Here is a 23,219-nt window from a genome sequence, read left to right on the forward strand (position 1 = left end):
ACCGTTACATGATTATAAGAATATGGAAATTATCGTTCAAATAAGAAACACAAGATACGTATACAATATGGTACTATCTAAGTACAAAGAGATCAGGAACATGCATCAGAATAAGTAATAAGTACAAATATAAGTAAAGTAATGCAATGTATATCAGACACGTAATGTAGGCAAAAAGGGTGATCACTTCACACCAATCGTCTCATGAGTCTAAACTTCCAGTTTTTATCAAGAGATAAGATATGCGAGAAAATGACGAGGAGTGAGCGATTTCCACCGCTTATATACCATTGGACCGGAAGCGGGATACTTCCGGGTGAGTGTTCGGGAGAGCGAAAGGAGGGGAGGAGGGTAAGTTAATACACGTCAACATGGGTAGTTTTAAGACCCTCGACTCGCTTGAACAATCTACTTATTTAGTAACTGTCAAATCTGTGCGCTCCGAACTATTCAGGATTTCGCTTGTCTGTTTGTTCTACAAAAGTGCGCACCTCTCTCCGCACGTAGGCAAGACTACATATAGTGGACGGGCGTTACAGCTTAACATTGTTACAATACATACATAGACAAGAAATATGAACATAGTTATGTAATACAAAGGAACACAATTCTATAACTTAATTACACATATGACGTAATATCTAATATTACGTTACAAGATCAATCGGATAGCCTGGTGACGGCCAGAGCAGAGAGAAAAGGCCCCATCCGTCCTGTTTTCGGTCTTACCATTCTTTTGTCTTTCTCTGCCCCACACTTTCTTTGCACGCTCTCTCTATCTATCTACGAGTATACATATTCTCATGTGTGTGCATTCATGCGTGTGCGCACGAACGCAGTCTCAGTCATGTTTACAGTAAAGCATGAAGCAATAAACACTTGGGGGCCTAATGAGCACATCATGTAATTTCACCCTTGTGGGATCCACAGGAGGAATTCCCCAAGTAAAGTGTCCTCAAGAGACCACCGAGTTGCCAGTTTCTTCTGTCAGGTTAGTTAGGTGGGTTACCCAGTTAACTAACTAGTTAGTGGATTCAGAATGACGATCGTTTAGACTGTTGCAATCCATAATCTCTGTGAGGTTTAATCTTTAATACATTGGTTAGCCATTGGTAGATAATCGTCATGAAAAGAGTTAGTGGCAACGGTGCACTTCTCGGTGTATGTATACATATACACACACACACGTATATACATACATTGCTGTAACCACGACCCAGTTTGTACGCATCAGCCCTCCGCTATGAGTTTCTCACTCTTGTGGCTGCTCCTCTCCCTCTACTGCCTCTTGGGGAGTCGAGGTCTCGAGGTCGCCGCCGCCGAGGGCGACACCGAGGGACACGAAGATGGCACCGAAAGAGACAAGTCTTCTCTCCTCGACGCTAGCAACGCGCCTCTGCACCTCAACGTGGTAAGGGATGATTATTAATGCCTTTTTTTCTTAAACGATTTGGAAGGCGGTGGCAGGCCTCGAAGATTTGCTTCTGGCTGGTGTCTGACTCCTTAGGTGGACGACAGAGGTCAACGGAAGGCGAGTCTCGACTCTGAGTCCTCTCGAGTCGTCAACAAAATCTCCACAGTTGGGAATTTACTGTTTGTTGACGACGCCAGCCAGAAGAAAGTCTGTGGAGGTCTACCACCAACGGGGCTCTGACACAGCTGTGCGTATGGACCCACTACGCCCTCCCCCCCTCTTCTCCCTTCCTTTTCCACTGACTTAGTTAACACCTCCTCCTTTTTGTGTTGTGTTGCAGGACGGAGCCTCCTCCTCTTTCTCCTCCGAGTCTATGACGGCGGACAGGATCGTCCACGTCCTCGACAACTTCTCGACGCATCTGGTGGCGCTGTCGGGGCTCCTTGAGCGCCGAGAAGAAGACGCTACCTCCTGCAGAAGGAAGCCTTCTCTTCCTCCCAAGGGCGCACATCCACACCCTGTGCCCGCCGCCGCCCCCGCCTCCCCTCTGACTCCACCGCCTCTACCTCCGGGAGATTCGCCTCTCCCCGACGCCGTTAGCACCCTCGCCTCTCCAGTGGAAGTGGATCTCCTGGGGGGCAAGGGCGATGGGCGCCTTCCTCCAGCAGATTGCATGGACCTACTCCTCCTGGGCCACACGAAGAGCGGTGTCTACACGGTCCAGCCCTACTCCTGCAAGTGCAAGAAGACGATGCAGGTAGGTCCCGACCTCTCCTTTCTATCTCTCTGTCGACCCTGTAGCCTCCTTTAGAATCTTTGTTCTGGTCGACGCTAGGCGATTGTATTCAGTCGTGTGTAAAGAGCCAGGGGTGTCGTTGTTGCTGCTATAGTTATAACTGCTCTTGGTGATGGTCAGTCTACTATAGTAGTTGCCCAAGAGAAGGAGGAGCACGAGTAGGAGTACGAGGAGGAGGAGGAGAAGGTCGAGCAGCTTTCCCGCCCTCCACCCCACATACGCCACGGTCGTCGTCACTTGTGACGTCACTCCTCCTCGGGGCGGGGCGGGGAGGTTATCACCGAACTCGTTGGCTCTCTGACCGGGTAGTTCGACGTTAAAGTATTTCTTCTGGTTGTTGTTAGCCCCGGCTTCCCCTTTCCGTGCCCGGTAACACTTTCCACGTTACTCTGACCTGCCGCCAGGCGATTTGATTCGCCTTCCAGTGCAATCACCTCCAGTCGGGTCTTAAGAGAATGATGATGGTGGTGATAATGATGGTTATCATCACAGTTATTAGTATCATTATTGTGCCCTTTATTATCATTATCATCATCATCATCATTATTATTATTATCATATTTTTATTGTTATCAGTCATTATAATTCTTATCAATATCATTATTGCTATTATTACTATTATTAGTATCATTATTATTACTATTATTACTGTTATTACTATTATCATTATCATTATTGCTGTTATCATTATTATTGTGATTATTATTATGAGCGCTATAATCACTATTTCTATTACTATCATCTTACTATTGTTTTAAGTATTGTTACATTTACTATCATAAGTACTATCACCGCTCGCGCCCCAGTCTGTTTTGTCTGCCTTTGAAGAATGGAAGAAAAAAAAAAAAAAAAAAAAAAAAAAAAAAAAAAAAAAAAAAAATCCCTTCGTCTGCTACTCCGTCAGGTGTACTGCGACATGGACACGGACGGAGGTGGATGGACGATCCTCGTGGCGCGGCAGGAGGAGGAGTACCAGGAGAACTTCAACAGGTCCTACGCTGAGTACGCCGAGGGCTTCGGTAACCCCGCCGCCGAGTACTGGCTCGGTGAGTCTCCTCAAGGCCTTCCTCGTCACCTTCCGAATCCTCAACGGGGATGGAGGTTCCTCCTGGGCTGAATGAAATCACCTTGCGGCAAACGGAATAAACGCACAAGTGTTTCGTACAGGTTTGGTTGATGGGGTGCATCTTCCACCGTCACCCACATCTCCCCTCTCCCTCCCCAAACACCCCAGTCTTTCTACAGATGATTTCATTCAACTCCACGGGAACCCCCTTCTGCCCCTCCCCCCATTCGGAGGCGAAGAGTTGGTCGCTTCTGTACTGGGTGTCACTTTTCCCTTTTAGCTCAGATGCTACTACGCGATTTAATCATCTCCTTGGAGCGCTGTACGGTTGCGGATATCCAAAACTGACCCACGGGATATCAAAATGACACAAATGTGTCTTTCGCCCTTTTCGAAGTGGTACCGATTTGCTTACGCACATAATTCCATCTTGTAAGGTGATGAGGCGTACAGGGGTCATTGAGCTAGAGGTCAGTGTTTAAGGAGAGAAGCCTGGGAAGGTGAATATTTTTAATCATTCTGGGTCACATGTAGCAGGGAATGGAGGAGTAGGCGTGGAAGTAAACTGTAGAGTGAAAAGTGACATGAATAATAGGTATCTGGGAATGGATGCAAAGAGAAGACTGTGTGAAGGGTGATTGTGCCTACGGCACTCTACAGGATAGAGAATTGGAATTTAAGATAGGCAGATAGGAGATATTTATATGTATCTGAGAAGTGTTTGAGAAGTGTGGTGGAGGTTACGAGGATGGATAGAATAAGGAAAGAGGTGACGAACAGAGCATCATTTATATGATTTTTTTAACAGGCAATGAGGACATACATGTGCTAAGTTATCACCAACGGTACGTGTTGAGAGCGGAGTTAGAGGACTGGGAGGGCAGCAAGCGTTGGGCCCAGTATGCCAGTTTCCAAGTGGACAGCGCTGACGACAAGTACAAGCTGACTCTTGGAACCTACACGGGAGACGCTGGCGACTCGATGACAGTCAGCAACGGGTCCAAGTTCTCAGCTTTCGACCAGGACAATGACAAAGGCTCTGGTGAGTCAATTTTTTCTTTCTTTCTAAACAGACATGGAGCCAAAACCTATATCAGGACCATGTAAACATGACCTTTCCTTTGTTGTTCTTTATTCAAGTTACTTTCGTCACCTATCGTATTGAGAAACATATAATACTCATGTGTTGTGGGTCAGATGAAAGTGACCACCGAGACGGGACTCCTGGAGGTGGAGATGGAAATCGGCTGTGAGGACTGATTTATTTATCTATATATTTCTTTGTCATGCACACCATGAGTCAAGGAACTATCACCTGGAAAGACACTGCACGGTTCGCGGTGTCTTCTACTAGTGTCAAGTTGGTGGGTGCGTTTCCTCTCCCATGGACCCTGGGACTATTGGGTTAATACTGTATGTATGTCAAATACTAGTCTCCCCTCGTTGGGCACGGTGGTGGGTAGAGGCATGACGGGGCGAAATTCAGGTGTATGTTCATGGCAATCATACTGGACATATATGGTGGGGACGGGCTCGAAACCCATTCCCGTCAAAATTACAAAACTCGCTGGACAGAGTGCCGTGGGGTTGCAAACACATGCTGCTAGGCTTGGGGTGAACCTCCAGTGGGTATATGACCTAGAAGAAATGCTCTATGTTAAGCTTGACCAGTGCCCGCCACGAGGCACACCTATTGTTTTGGGCGACTTCAATGCGGTTACTGGTACCGACACAGTTGGCTATGAACTATGTCTTGGCTCCGATGGTTCTGGAACCAGGAACATTAACAGTTTTCTCATTCTGAGCTTCGCAAAGTCCGGAAGGCAGAGAAGTGGCGGTTCTTGGTTCCGAGAGCCACACCGATGGACATGGTATAGTTATGCCGAAAGATTAGCCACGGAGATCGAAAGCTCCTACAGAACTGCATGGTTTATCAAGGTGCTGAATTCATTGGGACTGATAGGTGTGTGGTCGCAATACTCTGACTGTGTATCAAATCCAGGAGAATCCCGAGATGCAATCCACCTGGGTTTCATCTGGACAAAGTCAGGGATGATGTGTGCACCCAAGAGTTTCCGGTAACAATTCTTAATCAGTTTGGAGCACTCGGCACTGGAATGACTTTGCATCACACCAGAGACTGTACTGTAAGACAGTCTAGGCCAGTTACTAGCATAGTACGTGAACGTCAGTTTTAGGTATATGAGCATGTGTCAAGTTTCCCTGAAGTTAATTGTACTCACTGGTTGTTTCCACAAGACACAATACTCAATGGTTGGTACAAGTTGACTGAACTTGTCGAGAGTTATTTGGGATGGTAAGGATGGCTGCACGGGAGCTTGCTCAAAAAAGAAGAAGAAAAAAAAAAAAACGCTTACTTCTGCACCTCCCCAATTGATGATGATGATGATGATGATGATCTGTTGATACTGTCCTCTTTGGTCGACCAGGCCTCTGTCATTAGTTTTCTTTTCTTGGAGTTGTCATTGTATATTCTTTTAACACCTTCGTAATCTATGCCTTCTTTCCACAGCAAACTGCGCAGCCACATACGGAGCGGGATTTTGGTTCAATAATTGCTACCTGACGCTTCCCACGGGGGAGTTCTTGAGGGGTAAATACAAGGGATTGATAAAGGGGGTCAACTGGCAGACCTGGCATGGGCACAGTTACTCCCTTAAGAGTCTCTACTTTATGATAAGGCCCCTGGCATGCAAAAGGAAAGTCTCCGTGGCGCACATGGACGTCGGGAGTTGTGGTTAAAGAGAGGTGACGCAGAGGTCTTTGTTTTTTTTTTATAAGAATGCCACCACCAAGCTTTCCCTGTATATTGTTAAGGAGCAAGTGCATGGGGCAGATCGAGGAGAATCTTTTTCTTTTCATCCACGAAGAGTCAAGGCAAAAGTGTTCTGATCACCTCACCGCTTTTATAAGAGTAAAAAGACCCTTGTAAATGTATAAATCAACAAGAGGGTATCTCAACAGCCTCCAGTGTAATCTTACAATAAAATCACGTTTTTCAATCGATTTGTTTTAATTTACATTAGCAGCTCTCAACGAGAGATATGTTTGTTTCTTTCTTATTCCAATATATATATATATGTAATACAGTCTCACTATTTTGGTAAGAGGTCATATGTGCTATATATTTCTAAAAACGTTATTTGGAGAAACACACACACACACACACAAAACTGAAGCTCATCAAAACCCTGATCCGTCCAAGACTGGAATATGCGTCAGTGGTATGGTCCCCACACAATGTGAGGGATATAAGCAAGATATGGGGAATACAAAGGGCAGCAACTAAACTGGTCCCCAGCCTGGCATATAAAACATATGAAGAAAAAGTAATAGAATTGGGTCTGTCAACTTTGAAAGATCGAAGAGAAAGAGATGATATGATTACGGTTTTCAGGTCACTAGAGGGGACAGATTGCATCGACAGAGATGGAAGGGCGTAGGACTGCATTGATCAAAGATGGAAGGGCTTAAGAGATCATGTGAAGAAACACATTTTTCCGTGTAGATGCGTAAATACTTGGAATAGCTTGGAAGGTAATATATCCCAAGTTGGAACAACACATGAATTCAAATCTAAATATGATGATTGAAAATCAAGGGTATAGATTAAGTTGGAACTGTATATGAAATAGAGGCTAGGAATGATGATTGGAGAGTAGCAGATGGGACCCAATAAGCGTTGCTCCTTTTCTGTGTAAAATAATTAGGTAAATACAGTTAGGTAAACACACACACACGCACACACACACAACTCATTACCCACCAGAGTTGGAGTGCCGGCTCACAGTGTAGCGATAATTAAATTTTCAGCCTCGGGCGAGGCACGAACTCGGATCGCACGATAACACCACACCATCTAGCCGGTGTGCGTGCTTCACCATGGTCTTAGATCACATGTTGGACTTATGATCGACAGCTATTACCCTCCCGGAAGAGAGCTCAGAGCTCATATATGACTGATCTATGGGTGATGCTGTGACCTCACACGCACACAACTCCCCTCCTACGAGAGTTGAAGTAACGACTCGCAGAGCAACCTAACTAAAATTATTTCAGCCCTGTGCTGGATTCGAACCAGGACCGCCGTGTTGGCGGCCGCGATCGTTACCACTGCGCCGTCAAGTCGTCTGTATGTATGTGTGTATGTCTGTGTGCGTACGTGTTCGTGTGTGTGTGCACGTATGTGTGGATAAATAACATAAAAAGTGGCAGCGGAAGCTGAAAGTAATTAGTTAGAATAAAAACAAAAAAGTTCATTGTGGTGACGTCATCCACAATGACGTAACAGCTGCCACTTTTATCTTCCTCCATATCTGCCGTCAGGAGATTTCTTTCATCTCCATTTTCTTTTTCGGTTTTCACACATTTCAGCATTTTTCGGGTCACCTGAAGATTTGTTCTCCCAGATAACGACCAGGTGACAATTCTTCAAGTGGGCTATCCTGGGGTGACAAATATTAAGGTGGGCTATGGTTAGGTTAGGTCAGGTCAGGTAAAGTTACATCCTTGTGTGTGATGTACGCACGCACACACAAATATGATAAATTGGAGAGTAAGATACAGTTACCCACGAGCGTTGCTACTTTCCTGTATAATACAACTAAGTAAAAATATGGTTCAACACACACGCACACACACACACACACACACACACACACACATACACACACGCGCGCGCGTAGACAAAGTTTGACAGATGCGTAACAAATGCGTAACCTTAGAACAGCCTAGAAGACGATGCAGCCAAAGCGGTATGATAAATAGAAGGTAAGAGACGGGACCTTACGAGCGTAGCTCCCTTCCTGTGTACTACAATAAGTTAAACACACGCACGGTTTGACGGTACAGAGGTACAGTTCTCGATCGCTAAAATAGCAACGATCTTAGTTCGATTCCCGCTCGTGACTAAAAATGTCAGCAACGCTAACGCCACACAACCTACTTCAGCTTACTTGGGGCGGGTGACCTCATGGGCGTTCAAGGGTCACATCTGACTTGAGCGACCCAGCCAAGGATGGCCTAGTTCGCTCCACCCCAACTTCAACCAAGTCGTTGGTATGGCGCCTCTTTCCATTACCAACTTTGCGCGGGCGCGTCTCTGCTTTGCCTTGCTCCTGAAGTCGTTCTTCAAATGTTCCTCAGGCACTCAGGAGGAGGACCTAGCACACCAAGGAGTCCTCCGAGGGGAAGTTGAAACTCCGTCCAACCTCCGTCAGAGGTGGAAGCCCCAAAAGCAACAGGCCCTGTGGAAGACCATGAACAACAAGTCAACGAAGAGACAGAGGACAAAGAAACAACCTCGAACGCCGTCACTCAAGAGAGTCTCCATCGACTTCGGAGACTATTGAAGTGGCCAGCCGAAGACCTTTCAGAGCCAACTACCACATCCATTTTTCCCTGGGGTCTGGAGGCTTCGGAGAAACCTTCGTCGTCTCAGACAGTGCCACCGGTAGCACAGGCGTCTCCAAGATCCCTCTCAGAGGGAAGGCGTGCGCCAACGAGACCTCAAAGGAGATCGAGGCTCTCAAAGCCCTTGTGCACTGCCTTCGTGGTACGTTGAGTACCATCAGCAAGAGAACTCTATCGGGGCAGGCTTCTTCTTCTTCTTCCCTGGCCTGGAGCGCCCGTGTCGTCTCCTACGCCATGCAGCTCGTGGCCGCCGTGACCTTTATGCACGAGAACGGCTTCGTTCACCTTGACCTCAAAGCCGACAAAGTCGTCCTCGACGACAAGGAGGAGGTCGTCAAGGTGACTGACTTCGGTACTTCGGCGAAGACATCGAACGCCTACAAGCAAGAGATGACGACCGTTCAGGGAATGCCTTGGTATATGTCTCCAGAGGTGCTGGGCAAGATGCAGAATCCTTACGCCGGAGACAAGGCCGACGTCTGGTACTTGTGATGTGTCCTGTACCAGCTGGCCACTGGGCACCTCTCTTACTTCAAGAAGTTCCCCTAGGACTTCAAGAGGACTCGAAAGGAGTATTACCTCCACAGCTATAAACGTGGAAGACCCTCCTTCAAGAACCTTGTACCTGGAGTTTCTGCCAAGGACAGCAAGAAGCTCTCCACAAAATCTTCTTGAGGATGCTGGACACCAAACCAAAGACCAGAGCCACCATCTGGCAGGTGGTTCATATTCAGTTCCCACAGAGGGAAAATGTCACGGTCTGAATTCGGTCTTAGGGGAATAAAACCCAAAAGTGAAAAACGTCTATTTTTTTTCTCCAAAAAGAAATGAAAAAAGGCATAGAAAAAGATAAAGACATTAAAAAATATGCAAAGAAAATGCGAGAAAAATGAATAAATGAACAAATAAACGAAGTAGAGAGTGAAGGAAGATACAAATGAAATGAAAAGGAGAAACATTTATCAAGAAAAATTAAGAAGAAAAAATATGTAATTTCTCCCTAATGAAATGTCTCAAAAGATTGAAAATGTCGAAGCAAAATTAAAAAAGAAAAACAAACAAGGAAGAAATGAAGAATAAAACAGCAACAAAAATAAAAAAAGAAGCAAAAAGAAGAAATATACAGAAAAAGGTAAAAACAAAAAAGAAAACAGAAAAGACAAAAAAAAAAAAAAAAAAAGGTAAAATAATAATAAGTCCCCTTGACAAGAGTGTCCTACAACAAACTGTTTGCTGTACTTGAAATACATAGGCGAGGTGAAAAAAATAGAGAACCATAATTCCTTTCTCATATTGACTGTCCATTTTGTCCAGGGTGGTGGGAAAGGTTCTTCCCTCAGCTGAATAAAATATCTTCATCTAAACTGAAATTGATTTCCAAGCCGTGACCAAAAGAATAAACGAAGTTATTTCAAATATTTTACCAATGGAGATTTTTTCAGCGGATTGAAATCAAAGACACAGACACACATACACATGTACGAGGAATACAAGATAACCTACTAAAATGGATGGAATATTTCCTGCATGGTAGAAAAATGAGAGTAGTGCTCAGAGAAAAGTGTTCAGGTTGGGAGGAGGTGATTAGTGGAGTTTCACACGAATCAGTATTAGCTCCAATAATGTTCACTATTTACGTGAATGACATGGATGAAGATGTGGAATGCTATATGAGCTCCTTTGCACACGATGCTCAATTGTTGAGGAAAATAAAAACCGAAACGGATTGTGAATCACTACAGACCTAGATGGGAAATAAGAGAGAGGCATATACTAAGGTTGATTTGGCAGAATGGCTAGTAGTAAATCACGATGTAAGCCACACCCTGAACAGACTCCCTGGAGTGCACAGACTATAGTTTCATACTTAAGATTCTCTCCGAAGTGAACTTCTCTTTTCTTGCATAGACTTCGGAGACACACCGTCTCAGAAGACATTCGAGGTGAAAGGGGAGAGGAGGGGACTTTGGCTCAGGGTCGGGTGTGGGAGAATCCATATTAGACAAAGCACCAGTCATTAATATCCAATCTAATATGACCTCTAGTATTCTATTGTTTTCCTCATGGCCTATGAATCCTAATTTACCCCCTCCCTCCCTCTCCCGTCTCCTTCTTCTCACCCTCTTCCTCCTCCTCTTATCCCTCCCCTTCTTCCTCCGGCTCTTCACCCTCCTCCAGTAACCGCTCCCTTTTCCCCTGACCTCTGAGGTCACACAATTGGCCCCTTTAAGTGCCGACCGCTTGATCTTCCATATATGTATATATATATATATATATATATATATATATATATATAATATGTATATATATTATATATATATATATACAGTATATATATATAATATATATATATATATATATATATATATATGTATGTATATATATATATATATATATATATATATATATATAAAGCTCAGTAGAGGTCATGCTTGTATTTTTCCCCACCTACCTTAGAATTTAGGTACACGCCTTCTTATAATTTTCTTGTATTGTACCTTTCACACTTATTACAAAAATTGTTCTTATATTTTACTCGTTACTGTGTGTAATTGTTTTGTATCTTATTTTACCAGAATTGTATTGTATCATACATCACCAGAATCGTCCTTGTATCACTTATTTTTGTACACTTGTCATCTGAAAATCCATGTGAACAAGTTGTATAGACACGGTAAAGGAAACATGGACTAGAGGTGAAGCTTTTATTCCTGACGTTTCGTCTATCGACTTTCTCAAAGGCATGAGCATACTAGATACATACAGAGTTTATATACACGCCATACGGCATACGCCGTATGGCGTGTATATAAACTCTGTATGTATCTAGTATGCTCATTCCTTTGAGAAAGTCGATAGACGAAACGTCAGGAATAAAAGCTTCACCTCTAGTCCATGTTTCCTTTACCGTGTCTATACACTTGTCATCGTTGCTGTATTTGATTGTGTATTTTTTGGTATTACACTCTACTGTTGAAAATGTCTTTCTTAAGACGAAACTTCGAGCTCTACAATTAAAGAAAACGAAGCAGAAGAATACGAAGACCTAGTTCCTGTTCACCCGGTTAATGGCAAAATCTTAATCAGGAAAATTGAAAATACGAGAGGAAATCTAAATAACTACTACAATGCTATCGTTTTGAACTATACGTGCATTATAGAAAACCTGCTCCCTTCTTTTACATATATATATATATATATATATATATATATATATATATATATATATATATATATATATACACATATATATTGTGTGTCTCCGGAAATTCGCGTAGGTATATATAAAACAGAACATAAGCGCATGTTTACACATACACATTTATACATACATATACTGCATACATTGAGACATTGTGACAAGTTGAAAAAGGTGAAAAAAAGGGAGTCACGGGTTTCGTTCCGAGTTTATTCCTGACCGGTTTCGTTTGTAGCTTCTTCAGAAGCTACAAGCGAAACCGGTCAGGAATAAACTCGGAACAAGATCCGTGACTCTCTTGTTTCCACCTTTTTCATATATATATATATATGTTTATACAGTATATAAGTATATATATATATATATATATTTGTGTGTGTGTGTGTGTGTGTGTGTGTGTGTGTGTGTGTGTGTGTGTGTGTGTGTGTGCAAGGCAGGGTAAGATGATATGTAGGACAAACAGTCACCCAGGATGCACGACCACACTCCCTCTCCACGTCGCTGATGGATCCAGAGGAACAGCAACGCTATCACACTTTGGCGTTAGCGCCGTTGCAGGAGTTGCCAAAACGATGTTGTTACACAACAGGCAACTTCCTTCGTAACTCCAACTCCTCATTTTTCCTTGAGGTTTACTCCTGAAGCCCTTCCCATAGTTGGGTGCGGCTGCAATGCAGCGGACCATGAGGCAGGTAGTAATGGGTTACATGGTACCATTAACAGGGATATCCCTGACCTGACCTGACTTCGTAAACACGTACGCAGATATGTAAACATACACATAAATACACACGAATAAGTAAACACACACACACACGCTCACCCATAGCAGTGATATTTCCTCTTTTCTCTAAACCCATTGTAGTTCCTCAGTTGTATTTTTTTTATCAAGTTTCTATATTCCATTTCATTAAAGGCTCCTCTCTTGAGAGTGTGGGTATGCCACTGTTATATATCTTGTTCCTCTTTTTTCTATATTCATTATTTCGGCCATGCCTTCTCCCATTTCTATTTCTTCCACTTCAATACAACTTTTTGCTATTGCCATTACTCCTCCAATCTTTTCTCCTCTGTCCCCTCTCCGTGTTTTATATTCACTTTCGCTTATTTCAGATTCAATATTTCACTTATCTCTAATTTGATCTAAACTCATTAACCCATGTCCGTTTTCCCTTTAATCCTTTTACTCTTAAACTCTGATTTAGTTGAACTTGAACCTGAGCGTCATGTGGCACGTTTCCCTGATGCTGATCCCACCAACAGGGCTGTCTCCACCTGAGACAGCCTTCAGTGGAGGAGGCAAAGGAAGGGGAGGCCTAAAGAACTCATGGCTGGGGAGAGTTGATCGATCCCGTTGAAAGCTGTTTGTTATGGGAAGGGTGGATGCACGCAAGCTTGCTCGGAGAAACCGCGGTGGACTGGCGACGGTGTGTGAGGGGGGCGAGCGCGCACCCGGCGTGCGGTACCAACAGGTGATGATCATAACCCTTTCCCTTTCGAGTGGGTTCTGCTATGGAGATCAATCGGATAGCCTGGTGACGGCCAGAGCAAAGAGAAAAGGCCCCATCCGTCCTGTTTTCGGTCATATCATTCTTTTGTCTTTCTCTGCCCCCACACTCTCTTTCCACCATCTCTATCTACGTGTATACACATTCTCATGTGTGTGCATTCATGCGTGTGCGCACGAACGCAGTCTCAGTCATGTTTACAGTAAAACATGAAGTAATAAACACTTGAGTGCCTAATGAGCACATCATGTAATTTCACCCTTGTGGGATCCACAGGAGGAATTCCCCAAGTAAAGTGTCCTCAAGAGGCCACCGAGTTGCCAGTTTCTTCTGTCAGGTTAGTTAGGTGGGTTACCCAGTTAACTAACTAGTTAGTGGATTTAGAATGAGGATCGTTTAGGCTGTTGGCAATCCATAATCTCTATGAGGTTTAATCTTTAATACAATGGTTAGCCATTGGTAGATAATCGTCATGGAAAGAGTTAGTGGCAACGGTGCACTTCTCGGTGTATGTGTACATATACACACACACACGTATATACATACATTGTTGCAACCGCGACCCACTTTGTACGCCTCAGTCCTCCGCTATGAGTTTCTCACTCTTGTGGCTGCTCCTTCTCGTCTACTGCCTCATGGGGAGTCGAGGCCTCGAGGTCGCCACCGCCGAGGGCGACACCGAAGGACACGAAGATGGCACCGATAGAGACAAGTCTTCTCTCCTCGACGCTAGCAACGCGCCTCTGCACCTCAACGTGGTAGGGGATGATTATTAATACATTTTTTCTTAAATGATTAGAAGGCGGTGGCAGGCCTCGAAGATTTGCTTCTGGCTGGTGTCAGACTCTTTAGGTGGACGACAGAGGTCAACGGAAGGCGAGTCTCGACTCTGAGTCCTCTCGAGTCGTCAACAAAGTCTCCGCAGTTGGGAATTTACTGTTTGTTGACGACGTCAGCCAGAAGAAAGTCTGTCAAGGTCTATCACCAACGGGGCTCTGACAAAGCTGTGCGTATGGACCCTCTTCTCCCTTCCCTTTGCACTGACTCAGTTAACGCCTCCTCCTCTTTGTGTCGCAGGACGGAGCCTCCTCCTCTTTCTCCTCCGGGTCTATGACGGCGGACAGGATCGTCCACGTCCTCGACAACTTCTCGACGCATCTGGTGGCGCTGTCGGGGCTCCTTGAGCGCCGAGAAGAAGACGCCACCTCCTGCAGAAGGAAGCCTTCTCTTCCTCCCAAGGGCGCACTTCCACACCCTGTGCCCGCCGCCGCCCCCGCCTCCCCCCTGACTCCACCGCCTCTGCCTCTAGGAGATTCGCCTCTCCCCGACGCCGTTAGCACCCTCGCCTCCCCAGTGGAAGTGGAGCTCCTGGGGGGCAAGGGCGAAGGGCGCCTTCCTCCAGCAGATTGCATGGACCTACTCCTCCTGGGCCACACGAAGAGCGGTGTCTACACGGTCCAGCCCTACTCCTGCAAGTGCAAGAAGACGATGCAGGTAGGTCCCACCCCCTCCTCTTTATCTCTCTCTCTCTCTCGACCCTGTGGCCTGCTTCAGAATCTTTGTTCTGGTCGACGCTAGGCGATTTTATTCAGTCGTGTGTAAAGAGCCAGGGGTCGTTGTTGTTGCTGCTATAGTTATAGCTGGTGTTGGCCATGGTCAGTCTAGTTCCCGAGGATGAGGAGGAGGAGGAGGTCGAACGGCCTCCCACCCTCCACCCCACATACGTCACGGTCGTCGTCACTCCTCCTCGGGGCGGGGTGGGGGTTTATCACCGAACTCGTTGGCTCTCTGTCCCAGTCTGCTTTCCTCTGCCTTTGAAAAAAAAAAAAAATCTTCCCTTCGTCTGCTTCTCCGTCAGGTGTACTGCGACATGGACACGGACGGCGGTGGATGGACGATCCTTCTGGCGCGGCAGGAGGAGGAGTACCAGGAGAACTTCAACAGGTCCTACGCCGAGTACGCCGAGGGCTTCGGCAACCCCGCCGGCGAGTACTGGCTCGGTGAGTGTCTCCAAGGCCTTCCTCGTCACCTTCCGAATCCTCAACGGGGATGGGGGTTCCTCCTCGGCTGCATTAAATCACTTAGCGGCAAACGGAATAAACGAACAAGTGTTTCGTATAGGTTTGGTTGATGGGGTGCATCTTCCACCGTCACTCACACCTCCCCTCCTTTCCCCAAACACCCCATCTTTCTACAGGTGATTTTATTCAACTCCACGGGAACCCCCTTCCTCCCCTCCCCCCACTCAGTGGCGAAGAGTTGGTCGCTTCTGTACTGGGTGTCACTTTTCCCTCATAGCTCAGATGCTATCACGCTAATTTAATCATCTCCATGGAGCATCCAAAACTGACCCACGGGATATCAAAATTACACAAATGTGTCTTTCGCCCTTTTCGAAGTGGTACCGATTTGCTTACGCACATAATTCCACCTTGTAAGGTCATGAAGCGTACAAGGGGCAGTGAGCTAGAGGTCAGTGTTTAAGGAGAGAAGCCAGGGGAGGTGAATATTTTTAATCATTCTGGGTCAAATGGAGCAGGGAATGGAGGAGTAGGGGTGGAGGTAAACTGTAGAGTGACAAGTGTCATGAATAATCTAATAGGTATCTGGGAATGGATGCAAAGAGAAGACTGTGTGAAGGGGTGATTATGCCTACGGCACTCTACAGGACAGAGAATTGGAATTTAAGATAGGCAAAGAGGAGATATCTAAATGTGTCTGAGAAGTGTTTGAAAAGTGTGGTGGGGGTTACGAGGATGGATAGAATAAGGAAAGAGGTGACGAACAGAGCATTATTTACTTGGTTTTTTCAACAGGCAATGAGAACATACATGTGCTAAGTTATCACCAACGGTACGTGTTGAGAGCGGAGTTAGAGGACTGGGAGGGCAGCAAGCGATGGGCCCAGTATGCCAGTTTCCAGGTGGACAGCGCTAACGACAAGTACAAGCTGACTGTGGGAACCTACACGGGAGACGCTGGCGACTCGATGACAGTCAGCAGCGGGTCCAAGTTCTCAGCTTTCGACCAGGATAATGACCAATCATCTAGTAGTAAGTTTAACTTTTCTTTCTTTCTAAACAGACATGGGGCCAAAACCTACATCAGGACCATGTAAACATGACCTTTCCTTTGTTGTTCTTTATTCAAGTTACTTTCGTCACCTATCGTATTGAGAAAAATCAAATCCCCATCATCGAGGGATATAGCTCTGAAGTGCCCATGTGTTGTGAATCAAATGAAAGTGACCACTGAGACGGTACTCCTGGAGGCAATATGATGTTCCAGTGCTGGGTTGCACTGCGGTGTCCCCATAGGGCTAGCAACATTCCTCTTTGGACCTCTATTCAGGCTATGACGGATGACCCCTCTTGCTTAGGAGATTGAAATCGGCTGTGCTGCTTGATATGAATTTGTTGGGGGGTCATGCACACCTTGAGTCAAGCAACTATCTACTGGGCAGAGACTGCACGGTTCGCGGTGTCTTCTCCTAGTGTCAAGGTGGTGGGTGCGTTTCCTTTCCCATGGTCCCTGGGACTATTGGGTTAATATGTATGCCAAATTCTAGTCTCCCTTCGTTGGGCTCGGTGGTGGGTGGGGGCGTGAGCAGGCGAAATTCAGGCGTATGTTTATGGCAGTCATACTGGACATATATGTTGGGGACGAGACTCGCAAATCATTCCCGTCAAAATCACAAAACTCGCTGGACGGAGTGCCGTGGTGTTGCAAATTGGGACGAACACTTCAAGCCAGGCTTGGAGTGAACTGAACCTCCGGTGGGCATATGACCTAGAAGAAATGCTCTATGCTAAGCTTGACCAGTGCCCGCCACAAGGCACACTTATTGTTTTGGGCGACTTCAATGCGGTTACTGGAACCGACACAGTTGGCTATGGACTATGTCTTGGCTCCGATGGTTCTGGAACCAGGAACCTTAACAGTTCTCTCATTCTGAACCTCGCAAAGTCCGGAAGGCAGAGAATTGGCGGTTCTTGGTTCCGAGAGCCACCCCGATGGACATGGTATAGTTATGCCGAAAGATTAGCCAAGGTGATTGATCACATACTTGTTTCTACTCGTTGAAAGCTTCTACAGAACTGCATGGTTTATCAAGGTGCTGAATTTTTTGGGACTGATAGATGGGTGGTCGCAATACTCAGACTGTGTATCAAATCTAGGAGAATACCGAGATACAATCCACCTGGGTTTCATCTGGAGAAAGTCAGGGATGATGTGTGCGCCCAGGAGTTTCCGGTAACAATCTTAATCAATTTGGAGCACTGGAATGACTTCGCATCAAACCAGAGACTGTACTGCAAGACAACCTAGGACACTTACCAGCATAATAGGTGAACGTCAATTTTAGCTATATGAGCATGTGCCACGTTTCCTTGATGTTGATTGTACTCACAGGTTGTTTCCACAATAGACAATACTCGATGGAGGAGACTATGGGGACGCCCACAGAATTCATGGCCGGTACCATTTGTTCGAACCTGTCAAAAATTATTTGGAATGGGAAGGGTGGCTGCACGGGAGCTTGCTGCTCAGAGAGATCGTGGGGAATGGCTCCGCGTGAGAAAAAAAAAAAAAAAATCGCTTTTTAGTGTACCTCCCCAATTGATGATGATGATGATGATGATGATCTGTTGATACTATCCTTTCTGGTCGACCAGGCCTCTGTGATTAGTTTTCTTTTCTTGGAGTTGTCATTACACACTGATTTAGCACGTTACCGATCTATGCCTTCTTTCCACAGCACACTGCGCAGCCAAATTCGGAGGGGGATTTTGGTTCAAGGCTTGCTACCTGGCGCTTCCCACGGGGGAGTTCTTGAGAGGCAAGTACGAGGGATTAGAGAAGGGGGTCAACTGGCACACCTGGCATGGGCACCATTACTCCCTTAGGAGTCTCCACTTCAAGATAAGGCCCCTGGCATGCAAAAGGGAAGTGTCCGTGGCGCAGATGGACGTCAGGAGCTGTGGTTACTGAAAGGTGACTTCTCTGGATAAGTATGCCGCCGCCAAGCTCTCCCTGTGTATCGTTAAAGAGCGAGTGCATGGGGCAGAACGAGGAGTAACTTTTTCTTTTCAGTCAAGACATAATTGTTCTGATCCGCTCACCACTTTTATAATAGGGAAATAAGACACTTGCCTGTACAGTCACTCAAAAATATATCGGTAAGAAATCGTACGGAAATGGACGTAAGTAAACATTAAACTCTGACTCATTGTTCAAAAGACTTGGAAACTGTTGGTACGCCTGTGTATCATTGCGCCAGTGTTTCTCATAGTCTTGTAGTTTATAAATGTGTGTCGTCATTATATCAGCATTCAGTGATGACACCTGAAATATTAAAATTAAATTTATACCTATATATTACACAAATGTTATATTACTTGGAAGAAACAACCTGTGAACTGCTAAGGAACTGTGGAGTGTTTTATTATAGCTCGAATGGCTGCCCTTCTAGGAGGGTGTGGGTTGAGAAATGGAGTGACGGGTAGGGCCATGTAGACTGGAGAGCCTGTAGCGTTGTCTAGGCTGAAAACATGTTGTGGTGTGGCCATATCTATTGCGTATGCTCTGGTGCGTGTGTGTGTGTGTGTGTGTGTGCGCGTGCGTGTGTGTGTGCGCGTGCGTGTGTGTGTGTGTGTGTGTATGTATGTGTGTGTGATTTCAGTAACAAATATAAACAATTCTTGTCGGCACAAATATAATTACTTTCAATCTTGTAACACCTTAACGCATTAAATGCTTATTCTACACGACGTACTTTAACGGAGGGGGGGGGGGAAGGTAGGGCGCAACTCTGTCACGACTACCAACTGTACAGGAACATCGATTCAGTTGTTTCACTAGTCTCCCACGAATACCTAATACCACCAACCGATACTTTTTTGAGTGACTGTACATAAATCAACAAGAGGTTTTCTCAATAAACTCCAGTATAATCTCATAATAAAATTACGTTTTTCAATCGATTTGTTTTAATTGATCTTAACAGTTCTCAATGACAGATATGTTTGTTTGTTTCTTATTCCAATGTATAGATGAAATACAGTTTCGCTATTTTGGTAAGAGGACATATGTACTATATATTTCTAAAAACGTTATTTGGAGAAACACACAAACCCTGATCCATCCAAGACTTTCATATACGTGAGTGGTATGGTCCCTATACAGAGTAAAGAATATAAGCAAGATCGGGAGAATACAAAGGCCAGCAACCAAACTGGTCCCCAGTCTGGCAGAAAAAACATATGAAGAAGAACTAATAGCACTGGGTCTGTCAACTTTGAAAGATAGAAGAGAAAGAGTTGATATGATTACGGTATTCAGGTCACTAAAGGGGATAGATTGCTTTGACAGAAGAGATCTCCCAATCAAAGATGGAAGGGCTTAAAAGGTCATGGGAGCAAATTGAGGATGTGAAGAAATACATTTTTCCATGTAGATGCATAAGTACTTGGAATAGCTTAGAAGGTAATATATCCCAACTTGAAACAACACATGAATTGAAATCTGAATATAATTGAAAATCAAGGGTATAGATTAATTGGAACTGTACATGGATTTGAGGCTAGGAATGATGAACTGGAGAGTAGGAGATGGGACCCAATGAGCGTTGCTCCTTTCCTGTATACTACAATTACGTGAATACAGTTAGGTAAACACACACACACACACACACACACACACACACACACACACACAAAATTCATTACCCACCAGAGTTGGAGTGCCGGCTCACAGTGTAGCGATAATGCAATTTTCAGCCTTGGGCGAGGCTCGAACTTGGATCGCTGAATTAAGCTTCGAGCGCAGTAACACCACACCATCTAACCGGTGTGTGTGCTTCACCATGGTCTTGGATCACGTGTTGGACTTGTGATCGACAGCTATTACCCTCCCGGAAGAGAGCTCAGAGCTCATATATGACCGATCTATGGGTGATGCTGTGTCCTTACATGCACACACACACACACACACATCTCCCCTCTCACGAGAGCTGGAGTAACGATTCGCAGAGCAATGTAACTGATATTATTTTAGCCCTGGGCTGGGTTCGAACCAGGACCACCGTGTTGGCGGCCGCGATCGCTATCACAGCGCCGTCAAGTCGTCTGTGTGTGTGTGTGTGTGTGTGTGTGTGTGTGTGTGTGTGTGTGTGAATTAATAACAAAAAATGGCAACGGAAGTTGAAAGTAATCAGAATAAAAACAACAAAGTTCATTGTGATGACGTCATCCACAATGACGTAACAGCTACCACTTTTTATCTTCCTCCATATCTGCCGCCAGATGATTTCTTTCATCTCCGTTTTCTTTTTCGGTTTTCACACTTTTCATTTTTTTTTTTTTTTTTGGGGGGGGGGGGTCACCTGAAGATTTTTCATCAAAGATAACGACCAGGTGACAATTCTTCAAGTGGGCTATCCTGATGTGACAAATATTAAGGTGGGCTATAGTTAGGTTAGGTCAGGTCAGGTAAGGTTACATCCTTGTGTGTGAAGTATTCATACGAGCACGCACGCACACACAGGTATGATAAATTGGAGAGCAAGATACAGGACCCCACGAGCGTTGCTTCTTTCCTGTATAATACAATTAAGTAAAAATATGGTTAAACACACACACACGCGCGCGCGCACACACACACACACAAAGTTTGAAGGATGCGTAACAAATGCGTAAGTTTAGAACAGCCTAGAAGACGATGCAGCCGTAGGGGTATGATATATAGAAGATGAGAAACGGAACCTTACGAGCGTAGCTCAATTCCTGTGTACAAAAATTAGTTAAACACACACACACACGGTTCGACGGTACAGAGGTACAGTTCTCGATCGCTAATACAGCAACGATCTCAGTTCGATTCCCGCTCGTGACTGAAAATGTCAACAACGCTAACGTCACACGACCTAATTCAGCTTACTTGGGGCGGGTGACCTCATGGGCGTTCAAGGGTCACATCTGACTTGAGCGACCCAGCCAAGGATGACCTGGTTCGCTCCACCCCAACTTCAACCAAGTCGTTGGTATGGCGCCTCTTTCCATTACCAACTTTGAGCGGGTGCGTCTCTGCTTTGCCTTGCTCCTGAAGTCATTCTTCAGATGTTGCTCAGGCACTCAGGAGGAGGACCTAGCACACCAAGGAGTCCTCCGCGGGGATGTTGAAACCCCCGTCCAACCTCCGTCAGAGTTGGAGGCCCCAAAAGGAATGAGCCCAGCGGAAGACCGCGAACAACAAGTCGACGAAGAGATCGAAGTCAGTCAAGAGTCTCCATCGACTTCGGAGACTATCGAAATGGCCAGCCGAAGATCTTTCGGAGCCCTCTACGACATCCATTTTTCCCTGGGCTCTGGAGGCTTCGGAGAGACCTTCGTCGTCTCAGACAAGGTCACAGGTAGCACAGGCGTCTCCAACCTCCCTCTCAGAGGGAAGGCGTGCGCCAACGAGACCTCAAAGGAGATCGAGGCTCTCAAAGCCCTTGTACACCCCAACATCGTCAAACTCCTCGATGTAGTCACCAGCGCCCGTGTCGTCTCCTACGCCAGGCAGCTCGTGGCCGCCGTGACCTTTATGCACGAGAACGGCTTCACTCACCTTGACCTCAAAGCCGACAATGTCTTCCTCGACGACAAGGAGGAGGTCGTCAAGGTGATTGACTTCGGTGCTTCGGTGAAGACATCGAACGTCTACAAGCTCGAGATGACGGCCGTTCAGGGAATTCCTTGGCATATGTCTCCAGAGGTGCTGGACAAGAAGCAACACCCTTACGCCGGACAAGGCCGACTTCTGGTCCTTAGGATGCGTCCTGTACCACCTGCCACTGGACACCTCTCTTACTTCAAAGAGTTCCCTGAGGGCTTCAAAGGGACCCGAAAGGAGCATTACCTCCGGAGCTGCAAGCGTGGAAGACCCTGCTTCAAGAACCTTGTAACAGGAGGTTTCTGACAAGGACAGCAAGAAGCTCTCCACAAAACCCTCTCGAGGATGCTGGACACCAAACCAAAGACCAGAGCCACCATCTGGCAGGTGGCTCACATTCACTTCCCACAGAGGGAAAATGTCACGGTTTGAATTCGGTCTTAAGGGAATAGAAAAACTCAAAAATGAAAAACGTGCATTGTTTATCCAAAAAGAAATGAAAAAAGACAGAAAAATATAAAGAAATTAAACAAATAATCAAAGAAAAATCCAAGAAAAAAACAAATAAATGAACAAATAAATGAAAAACAGAAAAAAAATTGAAAGAATATAAAGAAAAATTAAAAAGAAAAATATATAGCTTCTTCCTTACGAAATCTGTTTCAAGAGATTGAAAAAGTCGAAAAGAGTGAAACCACATTTTTGTGGCAAAATAAGCAATAAATAAATGAAAATACAAGACAAATTTAAAAGAGAAAAAGAAACATGGAAGAAATGAAGAATAAAAAAGCAATAAAAATAAAAAGGAAGCAAATAAGAAAAATACAGAAAAACGTGAAAACAAAAAGGAAAACAGAAAAGACAAAAACGAAAATAATGATAATAATAATAATGTCTCCTTGATAAAAGTGTCCGTACAACAAGCTGTTTGCAGTCCTTGAAGTACATAGATGAGGTTAAAGAAAAAGAATAAAACATAATTCCTTTCTCTTATTGACTGTCCATTTTGTCCAGGGTAGTGGGAAGGGTTCTTCCCTTAGCTAAATAAAATATCTTCATCTAAACTAAAATAGATTTCCAAAATGACCAAAAAGATAAACGAAGTGATTATAAGCACTTTACCAATGGAGATTTTTTTTTTTTCAGCG

At 45.1% G+C, this 23,219-nt stretch overlaps 3 protein-coding genes across 3 annotated transcripts; all 3 read left to right on the forward strand.

The window, feature by feature from the left end:
* Positions 1–1,207: 1,207 nt before the first annotated feature.
* Positions 1,208–6,286, forward strand: LOC143018568 (techylectin-5A-like). The gene is made up of 5 exons (XM_076174052.1): positions 1,208–1,411; positions 1,755–2,171; positions 3,115–3,256; positions 4,085–4,318; positions 5,810–6,286. The coding sequence occupies exons 1-5, from the start codon at positions 1,244–1,246 to the stop codon at positions 6,037–6,039; spliced, it is 1,191 nt and encodes a 396-aa protein (XP_076030167.1). The 5' UTR covers positions 1,208–1,243; the 3' UTR covers positions 6,040–6,286.
* Positions 6,287–8,357: 2,071 nt separating this feature from the next.
* Positions 8,358–9,201, forward strand: LOC143018679 (uncharacterized). The gene is made up of 2 exons (XM_076174266.1): positions 8,358–8,518; positions 8,619–9,201. The coding sequence occupies exons 1-2, from the start codon at positions 8,358–8,360 to the stop codon at positions 9,199–9,201; spliced, it is 744 nt and encodes a 247-aa protein (XP_076030381.1).
* A 4,773-nt stretch (positions 9,202–13,974) lies between these two features.
* Positions 13,975–19,396, forward strand: LOC143018567 (techylectin-5A-like). Its single transcript, XM_076174051.1, has 5 exons — positions 13,975–14,174; positions 14,494–14,910; positions 15,275–15,416; positions 16,233–16,469; positions 18,176–19,396. The coding sequence occupies exons 1-5, from the start codon at positions 14,007–14,009 to the stop codon at positions 18,406–18,408; spliced, it is 1,197 nt and encodes a 398-aa protein (XP_076030166.1). The 5' UTR covers positions 13,975–14,006; the 3' UTR covers positions 18,409–19,396.
* Positions 19,397–23,219: the final 3,823 nt, after the last annotated feature.

This window comes from Oratosquilla oratoria, chromosome 35 (genome assembly GCF_046742065.1).
Source record: "Oratosquilla oratoria isolate Oo_2021 chromosome 35, ASM4674206v1, whole genome shotgun sequence".
NCBI lineage: Eukaryota > Metazoa > Arthropoda > Malacostraca > Stomatopoda > Squillidae > Oratosquilla > Oratosquilla oratoria.